Below are 23,693 nucleotides of genomic sequence, written 5' to 3' on the forward strand. Positions count from 1 at the left end.
AGGCAATTTGCTTTTATACATCACTACCGAACACTTAAAAGTGGGAAGATAAGATGCATCAAAGCATAATTAAGAACTTGTAATCCAACTCGAAAATCATTTGCTGGCTATCTATTATTGTTTTATTCGATCCACGATAATAACATACATAGACTTTTTTTTGGGGTTGATTTAAAAAAAAATTACGCAATTTTCTTTTCCTATTTTTCAATAGAACACATAAACACGAAGTCATATAAAATTATGTTGCACTTTTCAGTACAATTCTACAAGCTCCGATCCTTTGATTGAAATAGTTTTCATTTAATTATCCATTTCACATTTTTGTATGGAGAATTTATTATTTATTTTTATATTAATACAATTAATTAACTATTTATTATATATGTCTCTTATGTCTACTGATAATAAGAGAAAAGTAGATCACAATTTTTTATGGTATCCAATATGCGTACATGATGTAAATTATTAGTTTAGATTAACAGTATTCCATACATCAAATTTTAGATATCATGATGTATACAATAATAACATATCATATCAGTAGTATTTAATATATTCATATTTATTACAAATGCTTAATAATTAATCAAGATTAATAAAGATTGAATCAATGATAGAGTTAGGTTTTTAAAAAAATTTTAAAAAATGAGTTATAAATATGGATTCAGACAAATTGCAAATAAGAATCTCAAATGCAAAAACTGAGAATTGTAAACACCTTATTTGCAATTAAGATCGACTTCTAAATTTAAAACTATTCGAATTAACATTTGCAATGCTGCTTAAGAAAAAAAATTGTCGGATCTAATTATTATTAATTCACTCTTCTTGGTAGATCTTACAGTCATTCTCCCTTGAAAATGCTTAAGGTGTACGTTGAATGTTTATACTCCTCAGGTTGATCTTGATTCTAAATACAATATCTATTTCTTATAATTATCAATTTTTTAAATTATCTCTATTGACGTTCCTTCAACCATAATCAAGTAGAAGGAGTGAGAATATTAAGAAAGATAATTATGGTATTTTAAAAAAAACATCATATTTTTTATAATTAAGCTAATTTTCTTAATTTAATGAAATTAATTAAATAGATTTTACATTAAAGAATATAAGAGTGTATAGTTTTCTTTTTGGCCAATGGACTTTTCTAGTTTTTTAAACAATAAAAATGGCGAGGTAGGAGGTACTATTGGAAATGATATCATTTTATAACGCTGGGAAACCCAAAGATAATATAAATATCACTGTAAGTAAGACGCTACGCTAACACCTAAAATTCAGGACGAAGCCAAGCCATAGGTAACACTTAATATACCAAATATACCCTCGTCTCTATCGGCCTTTGGGAATTTATATAGTCAATTTTCACTCAAGGGGGTGAGAGAGTGATCCGAGTGAGAGAAACCGCAGAAGAAGCTGAAGCTCTCTTTCTTGATGATAAGAAGAGCCATCAAGCTAATTAAAGTCCCCTCAATCGCCCAACTCAATCTCTCTGAAAACAAAAGCACTCTTTTGACACAAACCCCTTACCTTCCTTCTTCCCCTCTCGCCATATAAGCTTCTCCTTTATAACTCACCTTCGTGTGTGTTCTGGTACGGACACAGCAACTAATAAGCTCTTTTCTTCCCTCTTCTATAACTTGCTTCTCTTTTTTGTTGGGTTTTCTCTGTAGCTAAACAACTACTCCGCCATCAAAATCTGAGTTTTTTCTGTCTGTTTGTTGCTTCAGAAATTACAAATCTTCGATCGGTTGCTTTTCAGGAACACAGCCGGGTGAGCTTCGAATAGGGATGTGAAGTCCGTACAGAGTACAGACACTGAATTTGATTGAGACAGACATATATGGCTTCCACGTACTTTCATGGCGGGAATTCTGAGATCCAACCCTCTGGGGATGGTTTACAGACGCTTTACCTTATGAATCCAACCTACGTACCTTACTCTGACACTACCTCTCACCACCCCACAACCCCTAACATGCTTCTCTTCAATCCCAACACTTCTCCTCCAGCCAACGCGCTCAACCTCCCCCACGCGCCGCCTCCTTCCCGGAGCCACCACCACCAACTGCTTGGCGTCATCCCGACCAACATGGTCGGATCCGAAAACTCTGACATCGCTGCCTTCCATGGCTTCGCCCCCGCAGCCACCACTGCTGCGCCGCGGGTTCATAACCTGTGGGGCTCCATAATCGATCATCAAACACCGTCATCGCCGGCGGCAGTGTCGGCAGCAGCACCGGGCAGTTCGGGTACGGCGGCTACTGCCGGTTTCCGAAGGCCTAGTCAGCAAGGTTTGTCACTCAGCCTTTCGTCGCAGCAGACGGTTTATAATAGGTCGCTTTCTGGTGAGCTCGATGTCCCGGGACAATCCCGAGTTTCTGCCATATCGCCGACGAGCCATGTCGGTGGTGGTAATGATATGCAGATTCTGGGTAACTCCCCGTCGTCGTCGTCGGTGTCGAACGGAATTTCGAGTATGCAGAGCGTAATTTTGGGGTCTAAATATCTGAAGGCAGCGCAAGAGCTTCTGGATGAAGTTGTGAATGTGGGGAAGGGGATTGAGAAAGGGGGTCGATAGAGATCGAACCCAGCAGAGATAAAGAGAAGACGAAAGCGAATAGAGCAGAATCGGAATCTGGGAATATTGGCGATGGTTCAAGTGGCGGCAGGCAAGCATCAGAACTCAGTACCGCCCAACGACAAGAACTTCAGATGAAGAAGTCCAAGCTTGTTTCCATGCTTGATGAGGTACATCATCACTTTTGTTAGATTTGGTCCATCAAAACATGAATAATGACATGAAAAATGTGACCCAATAAAATATGTAATATTTAAATGAAATATAATATAAACCATCATGTTATATTTAATACAAAAAGATAACTTTTAAGTAGGGTTTTGTCTTTGTAATCTCAGAAATATAGAAAAAGATATACATAACGAAGGGAAAATGAATAAGATTGAAACTCAGAAAGGAACATATTTGATTTTTTGCTTTTATTTTATTTCAGCCCCATGAATAAAAGGAAAACGATAAGATAAGTAATTTGTTGAGTGCCGGAGAATAATTTTAGTTTGGGGCCCATTTGGTCACAAGTGTCTGATTTCAGAACTATACATGCAATATCCCCATTATTGATCATGATTGGGGGGAAAGGGTTTAAACCAGGAGAATAAGAAGGAGGGAGTAAATAATAATGTTTGATCTTTTAACCATATTCTCACAAATATCAATAATCATTTCATCAAAGAGTTTATACATCAACATCTCTAGCTAGTACATACCAGAAAGAAAACAACATAAGAATCCTTGGACATAAAGCAATGACTGCAAGATTGTGTTGTGAACGTTTTGCAGGTGGACCAAAGGTACAGGCAGTACAGGCACCAAATGCAGATAGTGATATCTTGGTTTGAGCAAGCAGCGGGATATGGAGCAGCCAAGTCGTACACAGCGCTCGCATTAGAGACAATATCGAAGCAATTTCGATGCCTTAAAGATGCAGTGTCTTCTCAGATCAAAGCAACGAGCAAGAGTCTTGGGGAGGACGATTGCTTAGGAGCTAAGGTACAAGGATCGAGGCTCCGGTACGTCGATCACCATCTCCGGCAGCAGCGAGCTCTGCAGCAGCTGGGAATGATACAACACAATGCTTGGAGGCCTCAGAGAGGCTTGCCTGAACGAGCCGTCTCCATTCTTCGTGCTTGGCTTTTTGAGCACTTCCTTCACCCGTCAGTTTCATATATTTTTCCATCTGTCTCTCTCTTTTTTGTTTGTTATTTTGAGGTGACACATTGGTTGCTTAAACTTTCTTACCGTTCTGGTCTGCAGTTACCCCAAGGACTCCGATAAAGTTATGCTTGCAAAACAAACTGGACTCACTCGCAGCCAGGTATGTTCCATTCTATATAAAACCAAATATATATAAATCTACCATATTAACATTCATCTTTCTTCAACTCGGATCCGAATTTAGATCAATTAGAAACGGCTCCTCTATTGGGTTATGAGAATTAAAAGTTCTTATATTTATATTTTATACAATAGAGTTAAATTAAATTAAATTTTTATACATGTTAGATCCCCATGATTTTTCACTCCTAATCCCATTAAAATTAAAAAAGAAGTATGCACTTCTCATTGAAAAAAAAGGTACTATTCCGGTTCTTAATATAAGACCTATTTAACGAATTTGATTAGATTAATGAAGTTAGGTAAGTTAGTTAGATATAAGAAATTGACATGTTTTTCCTAAAACACCATAATCATCTTTCTTAATATTCTTTCTCCCTTACTTACTTGATTATGGTTGAGGGAGTATCCATAGGGATAATTTAGAAAAAATTGATAAATATAAAAAATAAGTCTTATATTTAGGATCAAAATTAATCTAACAATTAGGTCCTATATTAAGAACCGGAGGAGTATGTACTATTCTATGCATTCTGGTTCATTGGAATTCTTTATCATAAAGAGTGACGTAAATAATAGATGTATCTATATAGCCTATCAAATACTCTACTCTCGCTTTCTTCTCTCACTTTTTCCCCTCTCCAAAATTTACAGTAGAAAAAAACTCCAAAGAATTGGGGCTTACGTGTGAATACCGGCCAAGATAAAAATGACAGTTCTCCAAATTCCTTCCCAAATGTTATTTAGAATATTTTTCACCTTATAAGAGATACGGATATAAGTCCGTGCATGCTACGTACGTACGAAACACAGACAAATACATTAGAATATACAGAATACCCCCCCAATTCGATGGAAAAGAAAGAACATCAAGAGATTCACCAAAAAAATAAAATAAAATAAAGAAAGAACACGGGGAGACTTCATCTATAAGCTAACATTTCCGCATGTATACTTTTTCTATTCCTGCATAATCTTTTAACAGTTATATTTCAACCCCACGCGCGAAATTCACAAAGAGACAAGACGCTCTTACTATTCATGTTTTGGAAACAATGCGGCTTGCTATAATTTAGACATACATGTTGATAATGATGGTATATAGGTATATGACATGACTAATTATCTGTGTTTGGAATAAATCAGGTATCAAACTGGTTTATAAATGCTCGAGTTCGGCTCTGGAAGCCAATGGTAGAAGAAATGTACTTGGAAGAAACCAAGGATCAGAACAATGAGTCCAACCCGAGGGACAACACGAATAGATCACCAAAAGAATCAAGCAAGGACGCAAATAATAATGATGCAGCAGCGCACGAAGAATCAGGTTCCATTAATATCAGATCATCCTTTGATCAGATTAAAGCTCTCCAATCGAAAACAGATCATCAAACATTTAACAGCCAAACCCCCACTTCCCTACACGACATCTCAAATCCTCCAATGGGAGTTCCAAACATTTCAATGGACGTGGAAATGAAACCCCGGTTCGTTAAAGACGGGTATAACCCGTTATTAAGTGGAGAGGGTTATGGAGGATTCTCAGTGCAAGACATTGGAAGGTTTAACGTTAGTAATGTTTCTGAACAGCATTTAGCTCCGAGGTTTCATGGGAACGGTGTTTCCCTCACTTTGGGACTCCCTCACAGTGACAACCTTCCTCTCACTGCCACTCAACACGGGTTTCTCTCTCACAATATGCATTTGGGAACCAATAATGCCACTGAGCTTTGTGCCATCAACGCTGCTCCTCCGCCGTCTTCTCATGCCGGCGCCACCAGTTATGAGAATATTGAAATTCAGAACAGAAAGAGCTTTGCTGCTCAGTTGTTGCCGGATTTCGTCACCTGAGAACTTCTATACTTGGCCTGATACAATATTAGCAGTCTTATTCAGTTAGGCGACAGAGACTGAGGAAGGAAGACCAGTCCCATTTCGGGTCTCATTTTTCTGTCTTTTCTTTATAACTGATGGATTTTTAAGTAGTACTGTACGGGGGCTATTTTCACATTGTGAGCATTAACTTAGTAGAAGATTTAGCTAGCAACCCAACCAAAAATACAAAAAAAAAAAAAAAGCATTTCTTATGTATTATATATCGTCTTTTGGGTATACTCATCATATTCCTGGCTTGTAGGAGGCGAAGCTTGATAGTTCAGTTTCATCGTTAGCTTAGGATTCTATAATTTTGGGAAGGATATATGTATGTGTTATATTGAATATATATGCTGCTCGCATGTTGTTAAGCTTACTGAAATATAATGGTTTAAAATTGGATAAGGAATAGTAAATAATTAGTTTGCAGAAAAAGGGTTGCTTTTTGCATCGGTAAAAGAACGGATTTTTATTGTTTTAGAACATTCCTTTCTTTTTTTGGGGATTTCGATGGCGGTAAAGTTGGGGACGATATGAAAGGTAAGTACAATTAATACTAATGCACGTAACTTTCGAAAGTATTTTTGTACTGAGGTTTGATACTCCTATTATTGCATGCATGCAAAAGTAATATTTGTGTGTATCTAGGTTATGTTGATAAGGCATCACATGTAGGTTAATATATATATATATATATGTATGTATGTATATATCAGAACCAGTGAAAATAGGCATCGGATGAAGTGACATGTGAGATATTTTATGAACAAAAAACTCTAATTTGAACCAACAAGCTAATGGTTGAAATGATAAACAGTCTTATCCTGTAAGAAAGAGACTACAAGTTTAAATATCAGAAAGTTTACTTGTTAAAAAAACTTTAACCTTAACCTTTTTAGCTCGTCAGAAATTAACCAAAAAGAACGACACATCGTGGTTATGGAATACAAAAGATAAATTATATATATTAATAAAGGCTGAAATATATTTGATCTATAAGTTGAATTATATGGAATACATGAGTTTAAGTAGATTTACAAACAAGTCTTGTTTGAGGGTATCATTAAACATAGAAATGAAGTTCATGCGGACGTGTGTCAACTGTATATTGTATCGTATGATATCGATGATTCGCGGACTGCAGATATATTTAATCTCAATATTTGCTTTGGTTCAGTTATTAATTAATATTTCAGGCGTTGAGATGATTGGTGCATGGCTTTGTTTTGGTCAATGTGGTAATGATGTTTTAACATTATTGGTTGAGTTTATGACATTTTCGTTCAAGCAATGAAGAGAAGTTGAAAAAAAAGGAAAGATGGTGGCAATTATGAAGATAATTACAGAAAAATTGGCAAGCAGCAATCAGAATCCAATTATGAAGAAAAGATCAAAACAGATCAGTAGAAGAACGCAAACTGTTTGTGGGAAGTTATTACCACTGCGTTGTGAGAGTAGTGAACGAAACAGGTCGTGATGTGAGGCGAAGAAAATGATTTTACGTACAATAGAAAACAACAATAATTATAGCGACCAATGCGGGACTCTGGCCTTGGGCAAAATGATGAAGCATCTGATATTATTTGGCCAGGACGAAGCATCTAATGTAGCTGTCATATGTAATACTTCCTCCGTTCTTTATTATAAGAGACAAATAACTGAAGTACGTTGATAAAAAAAACAGTTAAAATTAGTTGAGAACAATTAATGTGTAAAAAGTATAATTTTTTTTCCAAAAATACCCTCATTAATAAGGAGAAAGCATGAGAGATAACAATTAATTTATTAAAAGAAAGAGAAGTGGGAGGGAGAGAGAGTGTGAGTTGAAGATAATAAATATGGGTAAAATAGTAAATCAACGCAAAAAAGTAGAGACAACTTGTAAGTGTCTCTTATATATAGGAACATGCCATAAGCATTAAATGTCTCTTATAATAAGGAACGGAGGGAGTATTATTTTTTAAAATAATTTTTAAAAGCTGCGTCTCCTTATATTTTAATTATACCCTTAAAAAACTAATTGAACGTTAATATAATAACATTAACAATTAAGATTTTTAACTAAAGGGGTAAACTTATTACGATTTAAAGTTTCATTTAAAAAATTTTTTCAAGTGCCTGACATGCCGAAGTAAAAGCTTTTGGAATAAATTTGTATCCTAGCCCTTGTTCTTTTTATCGAACACATATGTATAGACATAATTTCTTCTTGCAGCAATAATTAATTAACATGGATGTTATAAAATGTATAAATTTTATTAAAATCTTTTATATCTTCATACTCAGAATAATTAATAATTCATTCTCACCATTCTAATTCTCAAATTTTCGCTCTCACTAATTTGATTATAGAAACCAATATACATTATGTCGCTGCTAAATATTTTTGTGTATTAAATCAAGTTATATTCATTTTGATGCTGATACAATTTTCAAGAAAGTATTTAAATTATAATTATAAATTTCAATAAATCTTATGATTTTATTAAATTAATAGCACTTTATTGAGAGCTGATTCATAACAATTACTAATATTATTTTGAAAATATATTCTGTCTGTTTTTGTTCCGACCAAAATATTTCTTTTGTTTGAATCTGCCCTACATAGTTTATATGGGTGTGCATCATCGATTAAATGGAGGATGCGTAATGTTTCATGATTTGGGAGAGCTTTATGTGCTAAAAAAATTGGTAGATTTTGTTATTGGGCTTGAAAAGGCAATAAAGAGCCTGCCATAATGGATCACGGTGTTTTGTGTGGCCCAAGGTTAGGCCCATTGGGCCTTTCATGAAGAGACCAGCGCTGACCATTAAAGTGTTTACAAACTTTACATGCGGGAGAATCACCCCTCGCGTCTAATTTAAAATGTTAGTCAAATTGGAATAAGATCATTTTGTTTTTGAATTATCACTCAATTTACAATGAAAGGAGGACCTTTTTACCTCCTCATTGTTTACTTTCTTTTTCTTTTTCCATCTTTATATAAAGTATATGTATCCACTTTTTACTTATTTACCAGCATTTAATGCTATTCTGATATTTAATATAGGACCCAATTGTTAAGTTAATTTTAGTCATAAATATAAGACATATTTCTTATATTTATCAATTTTTTTAAATTATTCTTATGGATACTTCTCAACCATAATCAAATAGAAAAAAGAGAGAGGATATTGAATCAGATGATTATGGTGTTTAAAGAAAAATATGTCATAGTTCTTATAATTAACTAACTTACCTAACTTCTTTAATCCAATCAAATTAGTTAAATAGATCTTATATTAATAATCAATTGAGTAATATTTAGGAGGATTGTATGCCACACGATCTCTCTCGCAAATTGCAATTCTTTTTTCTTTAGATATATATATATATATATATATATATAGAAACAAATTGCCATTCTAATTAAATATAAAAAAATAAAATAACTTCTTACAACAATTCCAAATTTATTTTTTTATAAAAAATTTATCTTAAAATAAATTAATTAAAAATAAAAATAATTCATAAGTTATACGTAAAAAAATTAAATATGGAAAAGTTTTATAAATTTATTTTTTTACAAATAATAAAAATTTGACTTCTAAACCAGGTAAGTTGATTTTTAAATATGAAAATTTGGTTTGCAAATATAAATAACTAAATTTAATAATAAATATAGAGATTTGAATTATAATTATAAATATGATTTTTTTTCTTTCAAATTTTTTAAATTTAATTTTTTACGGGGAGTTTGGGTAAATTTCCTTTAAAAAAGTTGGTGGATCCTGAAATTCTAAAGAACGAAAAGGAAAATTGCATTTGCGATGGAAGCAAGAACAGCAAAAGTGGAAAGCGCAGCTTCTTCAATGGAAAAAGAGCGATTACCGGAGAATTGGAGCGAGGCTGTGGAAGACCTTGTGGCTAAAGGAGACAGCGAAAGCGCCATCTTTTTCCTCGAATCTCTGCTCCCCAATCTGGAAACCCTAAGCTCTTCCCAACAATCTTCACAGCTTCAATTGGCATCTCTTCTCACCGAGTTAGCCAAACTTTACTCCTCTAAAGGCTTATCTCTCAAAGCTGATGAGCTTGAGTCTCGGGCTTCCCTCCTCAAGCATAGAGCTAGCCGGTGTTACATTTCTGCGTATGCGTCTCATTTTCTTGCCCCCTTCTTTCCTGGTTTGATTTTCGAGCATTTAAATTGAACTGTGAAAAAAAAGGAGAGGGAGATTACATTATATAGGTATTTTTTGTTTGGTAGAACTGAACCGGATAATTAAAATATTTGTCTTATGTTAAAGACTGGAAATTTTATGGTATTGTTTTACTTCCCCCTTTGGTTCTCTTTTTAAACGCTGACCGTATTTCCGTCTGCAGTGATGCTAAAACTGTGAAAGACTCGAAAAATGGAGTTTCCTCAAATGATGTTGCTTCCTCTTCTTTTGATTCATTGAATGGGGGATCCGATCATGGTATATTTCCAATCTATTAGCTTTTAGTCTCCCGAACAAAAACTTGTAATGTTTATTTTAATGATCTTTTATATGCCCAGTGATCGGAATTTTTTTTTTTTTTAAGGGGCCGTTGAAAAGCCTGCAGATATACCTGCTGAGACTACCCTTGGCAATGGTTCTTCAGATGATGGTATTCGAGCAATATCTTGTATAAACTATTTATCTATTTGTTGTCTGATTTAGCTTTAGCCATTGTCTTCTGCTGCTGGCGTATGCTAAAATCAATAGCAGTTAAATATAGCTAAGTGATTGCAGATTGCATTGCAGAATGCAGCGAATATTGGTCAAATATGAAGCAAAATTGAAAGAACTTTGATCTTCCGAGTTATTTTCTTTCTCATTATTTCTTAAGCAATTCAATTCCTACTTCACACAGCTGCGTAGCTTTAGTTTTATTTTACCCTGTTCTTTGAAGGGGGAGAGTTGATCCTGGTTTATTATGTTTCTTTTATATGCTCTTTAAAGAAAAAAATTATCATACAATTTGTTCGTATTCCATGTTAAAGATATCAGTATCTGTAATGTGATTGAATTTGTGGAACAATACAGATTGGGAAGCAATTGCAGACCGTTCACCTGATGAGTTACTCTCTTCGGTATCTGCACAGTGTTTATCTGGAGTATCAGATCTTAAATTAGAGAACAACAAAAGTCAAATTCCAAAGCGGCGTGGAAGAGGAACATTCTCATATGAAAAACGTGAACTTTATAGTGATCAGTTACTTGATAACCCAATCATTGATGCCGAGGATGAGGAAACTCATCATTATTCAGGAGATAAAAGAGATATGGGAACCTGTAAGTGGCGACATGGCCATTTCAATATGCATTTGTTTTAAAATTTTGATACTCACTGAATCTTAAGAGGGCTACTAATTTGTTATAATCCCTTAAGCACACTGGTTCTTAACTTTTCTTTTACAGTGTCATTTTCCGCAAAAAGATGTCCTGTATTTTGCTAGTTATGTTTTGTTTGTTTAAGGCATCATATTCAAAACATTTGAAACTTTAATATATATTTTGATCCAGCTAATTATGGGACTCGCCACGTTCTTGTTTTGGCCGACTTCTTGCCAAGTACTAGGACAATAGATTTGGAGAAACTTTTTGAGGACTTCAAAGATCGTGGAGTTGTGATTCGCTGGGTCAATGATACAGTTGCACTTGCAGTATTCCGAACACCTTCAATTGGTATTATATACTATAGTTGTAGTCAAATACACCTATGTCTATGTTATTAGAATGAGTATACTATGTTGGTCAATTATGGTTTGATGACAGAGGAGTAGAGACATAAAAAGATGCTATCTATCAATAGTAGAGGCTTGAAATTCTTTACAGACTTTTTCAGTTTAATCATCTCTTAGATGGCACCGTCCACTCCTCAAAATATAAAGCAACTTAAAATTATCATTAATAGTGATAGCTTGTATGTCTATGTGTTGGATTGTAAGTTAGGAGTCCAAGATTGGCATGATTCTTTAATAAGGGGCACAACAATTTTATACCTGTGCATTCTGAGTTTTCCAATGCGTTTTATCCTTGGCTCTTGTATTTGCTATGAGTTATCATTTGTCATTATCCAATTTCACTTCCCCCCTCTCTCGGGAGGGGAGTTGCTGAAGTTTATTTCTCTCTCTCTCTCTCTCTCTTTTTGAAAAAAAGGTGATTTTCTTAGACTCATTCTGTTCCTGTTGCTTTAGTTTAGGGGACTTTTTTATTTATTAAAAAAAAAAACCATTTGTATGCTTACCTGATAATCTCGATATTATAAATTTCTAATTATAATGCAGCTCTTGAGGCCCTAAACAGGATTCGTTATCCATTCACCGTGAGGATACTTGATGAAGAAGATGCTCTTCTGAGTTCAATTAAAGCAAGAGGTGCCGACTGCTTCATCTTTCTACCACATATGGTCAAACTATGGTTCCTTCTTTGTATAAGATTCTCTTGTAGATGCATTTACTTCCGAAATATAGAACCTGGGAACCATGTAAAACCATTTTGTGGAACTGTTTTAGTTTTTTTTAAATATTTGCATATTCCTCATTATGATCTACTTTTAGAGAACCTGAAGTATAATGCGCTTTGAGTGTGGATTATTTACATATGGAAATATTTCTGTTTTGCCGTCCTAAATTGTTTTAACTGTTTAGTGGTACATAGAATTGAAAACAAAGCAGTTCCTTCTTCGTTTATTGGATTTCTTTTCATGAACGCATTTTGGGCCTAACGCCATCAAGTAGACACTTAATGATAAGGCAGCTCACTTTAGATCAACATACCCCCAAGAAAAAAAAATGGCATCAAATGTTTAATTGTGCTTTTTTTTTTTTTTTTGGCCAACAATTGTGCTTTTTCAGTCTATCGTTAAGATCAACTAGCCTGTGGGGACTCCATCCATTGTACGAAGTCTGAGATGAGTTGCATGAATAATGACTTGTGTGTGATTTTCTAGTGCCTATATTATATATTGATGATCAGTCTGGGTGTTTTCAATATCTTCCGCCCTTTTGTTTGTTCATTCAGACCTGGAACCTCCTAGGCAAAGGCCGAAGACATCAGCTCAAACAGCGCAGAGGTTGATTGCTCAGGGAATGGGGTTAAAATTGTCATCAACAGCCTTTGGATCCCGAGAATTGAAAAAACAAGAAGATGCGAGGAGGAACCGCATCACTACCAGGCAAAATTTGAGAGATGAGGCTTGGGGAGATGATTAACCTTTGTTAAACTTGTTATATTTAGAAATGTTGTAACTTATAGCCCCATTTTAGTGTAGAAAGTGTAATTCCTTAATTCATGAATGCGTTGATAGCTCGGTTACAGAAGAAGTGGTTGTGTATGAAACGACGGGCTAATAGCGCAGAATTTCCTGTGACCTGGTTTTACGAAAATGTGAAGCTCATTGCTGAGATATCAAATCTTGTTCCTCGTTTCCTCGTTTCCTTAACGCACCGATTCGAAATAGAACACTCAAAAGCATTAAAAAAGTATAGACAAAACAGTATACGCATTTCTTCGAGGAAAAGCATTGTATCATTGCTCGCGATTCAGGGTGTGTTTGGATAAAACCAAACCGTGGTTTGGAAAAGTGATTCTGGAGAATAGATTCTGAAAAAAATAGATTCTGTGAAGAATAGATTTTGTAAAAAAGTGATTCTGAGAAGTGAGAGTGTTTGGATAGTTGTTATCAGAAGCACTTTTTATATATACAAATTACTAAAAAAAAGACATAAGTTAATATGATAATTACAGAAAAAATAGATTTTATGATATATTTTAATTTGAAAAAATAAAATTGTTAATAATATGTTTTTTACCAACATAATTAATAATACATAAGATAATATAATTAATAAATAATTAATGTCTATATATATTTATAAAATATAAGATTAAATATATTTATAAAAAAATATGTTTATAAAAAAAATAACAAGATACATATCATATAGGCCCTCACACTCTCCCTTTTTTCCAAAAGCAAAAAATTTTGCTTTTTCCAAAACCATGGTTTTGACCCAAAACCATGGTTTTGGTTTTTGGAGAGGCTGTTTGGGTAGCATTTCCCCAAACCATGGTTTGGGTCCCCAAACCATGGTTTGGGTGCTATCCAAACAGAGAAATGGAACTTGCAATTTTGAGCTTTTAAAGTGCGGCGGATGACGGATTCAATTCAATCGTCTCCTCCCAGACGGACGCATCTTTGCTGATCACGGCTGGTCTACACGCGATTTCGCTGGCACTTCCGGCGTCTTCATTTGGGCACACATTTTGTACCCACGAGAGCTTTATTTATATTGGGCTTTTGGGCCTATCTTATTAGTGAAGGTCAAGTAGGCCCATCAAGAAGAGATTTTCCACCCTTTTTTCCATAGCTATTTAATATTTATTATTATTAAATTCAGTCGTTTTAACTCGATTGGAATTAACACACGTTTTTAATGCACAAACAAGTATCACTGATGTGTCCAAGTAATTAATAATCAATCAATATTTTCCATTTTTTGGGGTCGTATTAGGAAATAACGATTTATACTAGTTGTTCTATTTAATAATACGGTCATTGTTATTAACTAGCATATACATTCAAAGTTTTCGGCAGCTATATTATTGATATTTTAATTATTGTGTATTCTGTTGGTAAAATTGCATTAGAAATTGGAAATAATAGACTGATGGAACCATGTGCTGGTTAGTTGATCGAACGATTTTATTAATTGGGGTAATTACATCCGTGTGCATATACGGGAACATACATAGGTTAATGTATAGGAGCAGTATTAATCATTAATCAACAAATCATCTGAGAATATCTTTGCTTTGCTCTTCCTCAACATAAAAGACAAAAATAAACCACATTATTTTATGTTATTCGCGATTTTAATGTATTCAGTCCCTGTAGGTTCTTATTTTGATCGAATTTCTGATGTGATATCTGTGACATGTTTTGAAAGATGCATTAAATAACTTTCAAAATATAATATCTTTGACCACAATCTAGATGCGAGGGAAATGGGTAATAATCTCGTGCATTCGTTTGTTTTATAAAAATATATACATACTATCTCCAATCCTAATTATAAAATTTTGTTTGTACATTATAAATGGGATATTGTAATTAAGACAGGAGGTAGTATTAATTATATCTTCCTCACTACGGTATCATAAATTACAAGGTTATAATCTTGTTAGTTACGGATGATATATTACATGTTAATACATTGTTATATGTAAAACATGTACGAATCTATGCATCAAAACTAAACTCGGGAAGACCAAAATGCTTTTCACGATACATAACATAATATTATTTCCGGTTCTAATTATAAGATCTTATTTATAGACTATAAATGATATTTTATATTAGAACCAGTTACAAATGAGTTTTATAATTAGACAGGAGTACTTATGAAAAGTATAACTTATTTGGCAATGCATTTTTCAAAAGAGAGAATTTTTACTCGATCACAATCATTGTGTTGTGTTATGTATCAACTAATTTCACGAGTTAAATTTTTTAATGCCTATTTTCATCCGTATAAACAATATAATGTTTAGGATGTAAATCTCCTAAAATAATTTATTGTTATATATATATATGTAGTTATATATCGTCAGTGTACTGTGGTTTTTAATTAACCTATTGATTAAAAACTCTATTTGTTTCCAGGTTTCCCATTAAGGGGGTGTTTGGATGTAACCAAACCATGGTTTGGAGAATAGCTTTTGGAGAATAGATTCTGGGAAAAATAGATTTTGTGAAAAAGTGATTCTGAGAAGTGAGAGTGTTTGGATAGTTGTTACCAGAAGCACTTTTTACATGTGCAAATTACTAAAAAGGGCATAAGTGAATATGATAATTATATAAAAGATAGATTTTATAATATATTTTAATTTGGAAGAATAAAATTGTTAACAAAATAATTTTTACTAACATAATTAATAATATATAAGATAATATAATTAATATGTATATATATATTTATAAATTATGAGATTAAAAAATTTTTGTAAAAAATGAATAATTTTTACCAACAGAAAAATATTATTTTATTCTAAAAACAACAAGACACATATCCCATAAGTTCTTACACTCTTTCTTTTTCTCCAAAAGCAGAAAATTTCTGCTTCTGCCAAAACCATGGTTTTGGTTTTTTCTACGGTGTTTGGGTAATTTTTTTCCCAAACCATGGTTTGGGTAATATATAAGATTCGTATTGTTGTGCGTTTGAAATTTTTTTTATTACGAAGTCATACCAAGCAAACTTTTTTCTCGTACCTAAATTTCTTGTCATCATGTAATTACCCTTTACTCTTATAGTTGTGAAACAATGCGCGTGACATTGATGTGTGTGTGTGTGTAAGCTATGTAATTAAGTAACAAATTAGCGGTCTCTAGGAGTCACCTTTAGATATCATCGAAGTGCCACAAGCAAAATTAAAGTAACTGCTTCCGTTTTTTCCCCATATAATTTTAAAATGCGTTTAAATTTTTTAAAAAATTACAAAATCTTTGAATACTTTTTTTTTTTAATCTAATCGTAGACATGCGAGAGTTGAATTCAAATTCAACCGGACATCACGCCATTGAAAATTTAACCGGAAGTTGCAGACATTCTGTAGACATTTTGAAAAGTAATTTTAAAAAATAAAAAACTCACTTTTCAAAATACTCACGCCTCTGGCTCTTGCTACCACACTTGCTATTTTAAAATTATACGGGTAAGTTGCAGTTTCAGTTGCCGTAAAACTATATGATGGATTGATTAATACTATCCTTTTTCAATTAGATTTTAAACTTATGTATTTGTTTTAGTTCTTTTTCCACCATGTAACTTTTTCATTGTTAATGCTATCGTTTTGTTTAATTAGCTATAAAATGAATTCATTATAACATGTATAAGAATGCATTACCCAAATTATACTTTCAATAATTTAAAATGAAAATCCAAGAAAATAGCCCGGGACATGCATAAAAAAAAATCATAGTCTTAGATTTTATGATATACAGTGATAAGTAATACCCTATAATTTATATGCATGTGAGTGTGGCTAATCACGTTAAGAACAAAAAACATTAAAAATAAATTCGACTAAGAAAAACTGCAGATCATTGAAGGAGAATATATAAATAATGTAGTAATATGTTTTATGAGCTTAGAAAGCGAGCTGCGTCCTGTATAATCTCAAAGCCACCATTTGACATCACCTCTTTATTATTTCAAATACTAGCGGCTTTCGCCACCATCATTCCAAGTATGTGCCAATTTGTTATAAATATAATAATATCTTGATGGATGTCTATATATTTTCTATTATCTCCTATAATCTTTAATATCTCCCATTATCTCTATATCCTACAGTTATCTCATATTATTATGTAATCTGCAGATTCTATCAAAGGTGTAAAGCTGTGCCAATAAATAGAGGCCATATATAATGTATTAAGCACTCTTGAATAGGATGAGAAATATTCTCTTTTGTTGATCCTCTCTTTCTCTGTATCATCCTTTTCTATCTCTTCTTTATTTATAACACGTTATCACATCTATTATGTGGATAAATAACATCCATTATGTATTTTGATAGTTGCAAGATCTTTATATATGCATGGACTAAAAATCAATTTAGACCTCCAGAAGGTAATGAATAAACATTTGGTCCAAAGAAACCATATCTTAATATTACTGAAGCATTTATATATCTAGTCATATAGAACCTAATATATCATTTGCTAATTAGCATGATATAGTTTTTTATCAACATGAAAATATTAGAATGAAGTTAAAAATATTCTTCGTTACCTTAAGAGTGCCGTGGAGGTAATATTATTTTATCTGAAGTTACCTAAGACTAATCTTAATAGCTATATAGATAAAGTATTCTTGTTTAATTCTCAGGTCAAGAGATCATAGTATGATCTACGTGTGGGTAAACCATAAAAGGACTATTTGTCTCATAATTTTCAGAAGATTATGAAATCTTTATTTGACATTTTTATCTCATTATAATATTTGGAAAGCTTGTTCGTTATATTAGACTTTGCAGGCTCGAAGATATCAACTGATGTTGTCAAGAGGGGGAGTTAATACCAATGAAAAAAAACGTACCGGACCGGCCGGTTCAACCGGAAAACCGGTGAACCGATCTCTGGTCCGGTCTGGTTGAAGGAAAAAACCGGCCTATGATCAAACCGGAAAAAAAACCGGTTCAACCGGTAAAAACCGGGCAACTGCCGGGTGGATGGGTTGTCCGGTTTAATAATTTAGTCTTCCCGTTGTTCACGAAGGTGGTCGTCGCTCTTGAGGCCATCCACGTCTCTGGCTCTCTGCTATTAGAAGAGCAAGAGGTGATACCGAAAATCCAAAGAATCTTGCAAAAGAGAGGGGCAGTAATTGAGAAGGGAAAAAATAATTGGAGGAGACAAAGAGTAGAGAATGAAAAAGATACCTCAAGGTGTTGAGGAGGTGGTGGGAGGGTTCAAATAAGAAGGATAGAGGTGGCAGTGGGGGGAAGTGGAAAGAGGAAGAAGAGCAAAATGACGAGCCATTGAGGACGAGGACGGAGAGGTGAGCGAAGTGAGAAAGTAATCCAAGGAAGTGAAGGGACAAGTCTTCCAAAGCAAGCACTGCACGACAATCCAAGTCTTCCCTTTGCTTTTTGACTGTGGTACTTGATGGAGTAACTGAGGGGTAAGCCGTAGGTGGCCCACACAAAAGACAAGAGAAGGTTCCCAAAAAAAAAATGAGTGAGAAAATTTTTAAATAGAGTTTGGAATTGAACCACTTAAAGAAATTTTTATTAAGAACAGTTTATTAAAATTAAATATTCAAACTATTTTTATGGTTTTTTTTACTCTTCTAGTGATAAATATAAAACCCTTATATTTTTATATTTAGGACCGGAAGAGTATTTTGTTGACTGATTATTATTTATGAATATTATTCTATTTTTTTATTAATTAAATTATATTATTTTAATATGACCGGTCCAACCCCGGTCAGACTATTAACCCTTAACCCACTATCTTAACCGGTTTAGTGTCCGATCCGGTTTTTTGTTCCTTGGACTTAATACACACTGTACTCTTTTTTCTTTGTCTATGGTTTTGTCCCACTAGGTTTTCCTAGCAAGGTTTTTAATGAGGCAGCATTGCATCGTGTATCAATGAATGATGTACTCTTTTTCTTTCGCTAGGTTTTTGTCCCACAAGATTTTTCCTAGTTGAAGTTTTTTTAACGAGACACATTCATATATATTGGACATCCAAGAGACTGGGGAGTGTTATGAATATAATAATATATTTGTGAATGTCTATATATCTCCCATTATCTCCTATATCTCATATAATCTCCAATATCTCCCATTATCTCTATATCTCAAAATTATCTCATATTATTATTTAATTTGTAGATTCTATCAAAGTGTAAAGCTGTATATAAATAAAGACCATGTATAATTATTGAACACTCTTAAATGGAACGAGAAATACTCTCTCTGTTGATCCTCTCTTTTTCGTATCATTCTTCTCCATCTCTTCTTTGTTACAACGCTAATTTCTTTTTCCTTTTTCATTAATTCTTTGCACACAATATCATTCTGTCATAAGCTCCCTCTAGTCATTAATACGAGAGCTTCATAAGTGATTTCTAGATATTAAAAAAATTAACCAAGTTATTTAGTAGTTATTAAAAATATGTGTAATGGTTTTCATTAGGAAACTAATAACTTCCTACTCAAACTATCTATTAATATATGATTGCAATTAATATAGACATTTTAAAAAAAAATCTAAATTTAAAAAATAAAATAAACTTCTAATTAACTCCGTCAGAAGAGTATATTTTATGAATAAACAATGGAGGAGCTCATATCGGGACCCTCAATAGCAGTGACCATGAGGCGTAAACATCAGCCACTAAAATTGTGACACGTGGCAAGCAGGTTAAGCATTCCAATGAAATTCATGCACCTAACATTCAGAATCCCCAATTTAATAATGATTTTCAAATCAATGCTGGTGCTCGGTTTGACCAACCCCCTCTCTATTTGACAAAATCATAATACTATTAAATTAGTCGTCTCTAAAAACAAGGAATATTATTATATTCCAAACACACGAACAAATTAAAGCCCTCCTTCCAAGTCCCAAGTACCAGCCTCCATATATTCTAGAGCCGCTTTCTCTTACCCAACCAAACCAGACCAGACCATTCTTCTCTATTCTTCCTATCATCCTCACCTTCTTCTTCCTCCTCCTCCTTCATCTTCATCAATGGAGGAAATCGAAATTCCTCAGTATTTCGTGTGTCCCATTTCGCTTCAGATCATGAAGGACCCCGTGACAACATTCACCGGCATAACCTACGACAGAGAAAGCATCGAACAATGGCTGCTCAAGGCTAAAGAACACAAGTGCCCTGTCACGAAGCAGCCATTGCCCAGAGGCTCCGATCTCACTCCCAATCACACCCTCCGCCGTCTCATCCAGGCTTGGTGCTCGGAGAACGCCGCCCACGGCGTCGATCGCATCCCTACCCCTAAATCCCCTCCCACCAAGACCCTCCTCCAGAAACTGGTGAGAAATCTCGGGCTTCCCCATCTGTACCAATCCGCATTGGAGAGATTGCATACTCTGGCTACAGAAAACCAGAGGAACCTCAAGTGCATGGCAGAATCAGGTGTGGCCGAGTCCATGATTCATCTAATTACGAAAAAGTCCAAGGAGTTAGGTAACAACACTAATTCCCTCGAACAATCCCTGCGAATTCTAGGCTTGCTCTCGTCTTGGGACAACATCAAGCCTCTGGTCGTCCAGAACATCGACTTCATCAAATCGTTGACTTGGATTCTACAGCTCCACGAGGATACCAACGTCAATTTGATAAACGAAGCAATGCCAGTGTTAAAATCCACGATCGAACTCGCAGATTCAACCCATTTAGGAAGTTTGAAACCCGAGTTCTTCAGTGAAATCACAAGGGTACTCAGAAACAGATCGATCTCCCAACAAGCCATGAAATCCGCCTTGCATATTCTCATCGAAACATGTCCTTTAGGTAGAAACAGAACGAGGATAGTGGAAGTAGGAGCAGTAATTGAATTGATCGAGCTTGAGCTAGAGAAACCTGAGAAGAACATAACGGAGCTTATATTTAACCTCCTTGCGCAGCTATGTTCTTGTGCGGATGGGAGGGAACAATTCTTGTCACACGCGGCGGGGATTGCGGTGGTGTCTAAGAGGATTCTGAGGGTTTCTCCTGCGACGGATGATAGGGCGGTTCATGTGCTGTGGTTGATGGCGAGGTACTCGGGGTCAAAGGATGTCGTATTGGAGATGTTGAGGGTGGGAGCTGTATCAAAGCTTTGCATGGTGATTCAGGCCGACTGTGATCCGAGTGTGAAAGAGAAAGCAAGATCGATACTGAGGTTGCATTCCAAGCTTGGAATAATTCGCCTTGTATTCAAGTTTATCTGTTAACCAGGCACCAAAGGTGATGATTAACACGCAAAACTTGCTAGCTACCAGAATCCAGATCATCTTGTTCCTTTTCTTCTTTATGGTGATAATTAATTAGTATTGATGAACTATATATATAATCAAGAAAAAACTTTCAGAATATATATGGATCATCTGATCCTTTAGAATGTCAGTAATTCACGGTATTGCCAGATCTTATATATGGAGGAAGAACAAACGCACCACGCACACGGCAAAAGGCAAGAATATGCATGGAAGATAAATCTGTCTCATAATTATGCAAATTGTTTGAAAGCCAAAAGTGCAATGTATGTATTAGTGAAATGATTAATATTGATGAACGCACGTGTTTTTATTTCTTGTGGACGATCACCTCTCTTTCCTGCTGTATGCGTTCGCAACGAAATCCTGAATCAGATTTTGATCAGAAATGAGAACAATTAATGATTGTGTGCACGCAATGTATGTCTGAGAAATTTTAAACTACCAGAAGCTTTCTTCAAACCTGCTACCATAGGAAGTATAAAATGGTGCTCAATATACAACTGAATTAAAATGTTCGGATCTCATCATATACTTGATTACATTATTCTTTACTGATCAATATAACGCAGGCCTAGCTAGGTGAATTCCCGCTCAATGTCCCATTAATATCTTCAAACGAAGAGTTTGATCAGATTTCCAAATTGTTTCATCACTTCACTTCCTCAAAAAGCCACTATATAAATAACACAGAATCTATAGGTAAGTAGTTGAATTCTACATGCAAAAAGAATGTATGAGATTGTACCTACACACTCACACCCGCACACAAGACACATATTAACTACCTCTCTATAGTTAATCTCTACTATCTGTGATTCGTACATAAATGTGTATTGAAAAGATAAAAATTTAATTATTTTATATGACTTAGGATGTTCTAGTTCATCAAAGTATAACTGACACGATACTACTTTAGGTTAGAGTACTTAATAATTTTTTCTATGCATGCAATATAGCTGCTAAAAAATATGTCAGAATTCGTGCTTAACCTTTAGGATACCAAGTTAGAAGAGCGAATAAAAACTCAATCGGACATGGTATAATATAAATACTATCTCAGGTCCTTGATATGAGATCTAGATAATTAATTTGGAGATATTAAAACAAAAATTAGCTAAGCTGGTTATTTCTTACAAATGTGTTAATTTTCCTAAAATGTCATCTTTAATCATGTGCATTGCATTATTATAGTTATCCTTTGATGAAAAATCCTTCCAATCAATAGGGATATTTTGAGAATGAGACACAATAATATGGATTGAGGTTTAATATTTAAGACCAAATTGAAACTCCTAACTAGTTCCTATATTAAGGATCAAAAGTAGTGATATTGAATCAGGAAATCATATCTTTTTTCTGATAATTGTTGAGTTTTTGGGCATTATCAAACTAAACTAACTAATAATGAAAAGCAAAACTCATAAGCCATAGCATGTTTTTCTCCGTCCAATATATGTGTGTGAGAAGCCAAGACCAGGTAAATGTTCTTCAAAGTTGGATTGGCGACGGTGATGAGAAATGCATATGTCTGGACCATAATGAATTGATAGCTTTCCATCAACACCGACGTCAACCTTCATGTTTCATTTCCACGGACGCCTCCGATTCAATGCTTACTTGGTTGACTCTTGTTAATCCCACTCGCTATTTAATTCCAAGTTTTTCTCGTTTTTTTTTTTGGTGAATAGTTTTTCTGTTTGTTTATTAGGTCTAAGTATTGAACCATGATTTGTTTATAATATAGTGTATTGTTCGTTTTACTATTTTCACAATAAGAACTATATATGTATTTGATTGGTGATTGATGATGAGAGAAGTGTCTGGCACATCAATGTTTTGACTTACTGTTACAAATTTTTCAGAGCGTTGAGTTTTTCTCGGTCGATATGTGGCACTTAGTTATCTGAGCGAAGGGCGAAAAGAGAGAAGGAGCGGCTCAGGTCAGGATCGATCAATGTCCAACTCATCGATCTTTCTCGTGTTTGAATATATACCAAGTCAACCTTTGAATGATGAAGAAGCACATGTCTCGTTGATGAGCCGTCACGTCTTCGATCAATTCATATTTTATAATTTTTTCCCCTCTCATTGTTTAATTACACCAACCGCGGGGCTTGAATTTAATTGGAAGGGCTATTGTGTTATAAATATATAATTGTCAGCTTTGAATATTAACCATGGAAAGTTGAAAACTTTTTTATATATTTGTTGTTCGCAAGAAAATGTCCGTACTGGCATGTATTTTCTTAATTACATTCTGATCATCTGGTTGGTGCATTCAAAGAAATAAAAGTAGGTAGGTGGTGGTATTTTAAATAGTAAGCCTTGGTTAATTAGGCTATGGATTATTTTTACATGTATTAGGAAAAA

General features: G+C 34.3%; 2 protein-coding genes and 1 pseudogene across 2 annotated transcripts; all 3 read left to right on the forward strand.

Moving 5' to 3' along the window:
• Nucleotides 1-1,383: 1,383 nt before the first annotated feature.
• LOC114762879 (BEL1-like homeodomain protein 1) lies at nt 1,384-6,198 on the forward strand (annotated as a pseudogene).
• Nucleotides 6,199-9,585: 3,387 nt separating this feature from the next.
• Nucleotides 9,586-13,233, forward strand: LOC114762869 (coiled-coil domain-containing protein R3HCC1L). The gene is made up of 7 exons (XM_028952467.1): nt 9,586-9,924; nt 10,158-10,252; nt 10,359-10,424; nt 10,844-11,092; nt 11,324-11,485; nt 12,088-12,177; nt 12,824-13,233. The coding sequence occupies exons 1-7, from the start codon at nt 9,608-9,610 to the stop codon at nt 13,012-13,014; spliced, it is 1,170 nt and encodes a 389-aa protein (XP_028808300.1). The 5' UTR covers nt 9,586-9,607; the 3' UTR covers nt 13,015-13,233.
• Nucleotides 13,234-20,022: 6,789 nt separating this feature from the next.
• LOC114762913 (E3 ubiquitin-protein ligase PUB23-like) lies at nt 20,023-21,396 on the forward strand. Its single transcript, XM_028952518.1, has one exon. It carries the CDS (start codon nt 20,073-20,075, stop codon nt 21,276-21,278), a length of 1,206 nt encoding a protein of 401 aa, XP_028808351.1. The 5' UTR covers nt 20,023-20,072; the 3' UTR covers nt 21,279-21,396.
• Nucleotides 21,397-23,693: the final 2,297 nt, after the last annotated feature.

The sequence above is a fragment of the Neltuma alba genome, unplaced genomic scaffold (genome assembly GCF_004799145.2).
Source record: "Neltuma alba isolate B1F8T4 unplaced genomic scaffold, ASM479914v2 tig00011245_pilon, whole genome shotgun sequence".
NCBI classification, from domain to species: domain Eukaryota; kingdom Viridiplantae; phylum Streptophyta; class Magnoliopsida; order Fabales; family Fabaceae; genus Neltuma; species Neltuma alba.

Excerpts from the sequence above, each read along its gene's own strand:
- LOC114762869 (XM_028952467.1), top strand. The coding sequence starts at position 9,608 with ATGGAAGCAAGAACAGCAAAAGTGGAAAGCGCAGCTTCTTCAATGGAA. Across the intron at positions 10,425-10,843 it reads CAATGGTTCTTCAGATGATG|ATTGGGAAGCAATTGCAGAC; the intron begins GTATTCGAGCAA and ends GGAACAATACAG. Across the intron at positions 12,178-12,823 it reads GAGTTCAATTAAAGCAAGAG|ACCTGGAACCTCCTAGGCAA; the intron begins GTGCCGACTGCT and ends TTGTTCATTCAG.
- LOC114762913 (XM_028952518.1), top strand. The coding sequence starts at position 20,073 with ATGGAGGAAATCGAAATTCCTCAGTATTTCGTGTGTCCCATTTCGCTT.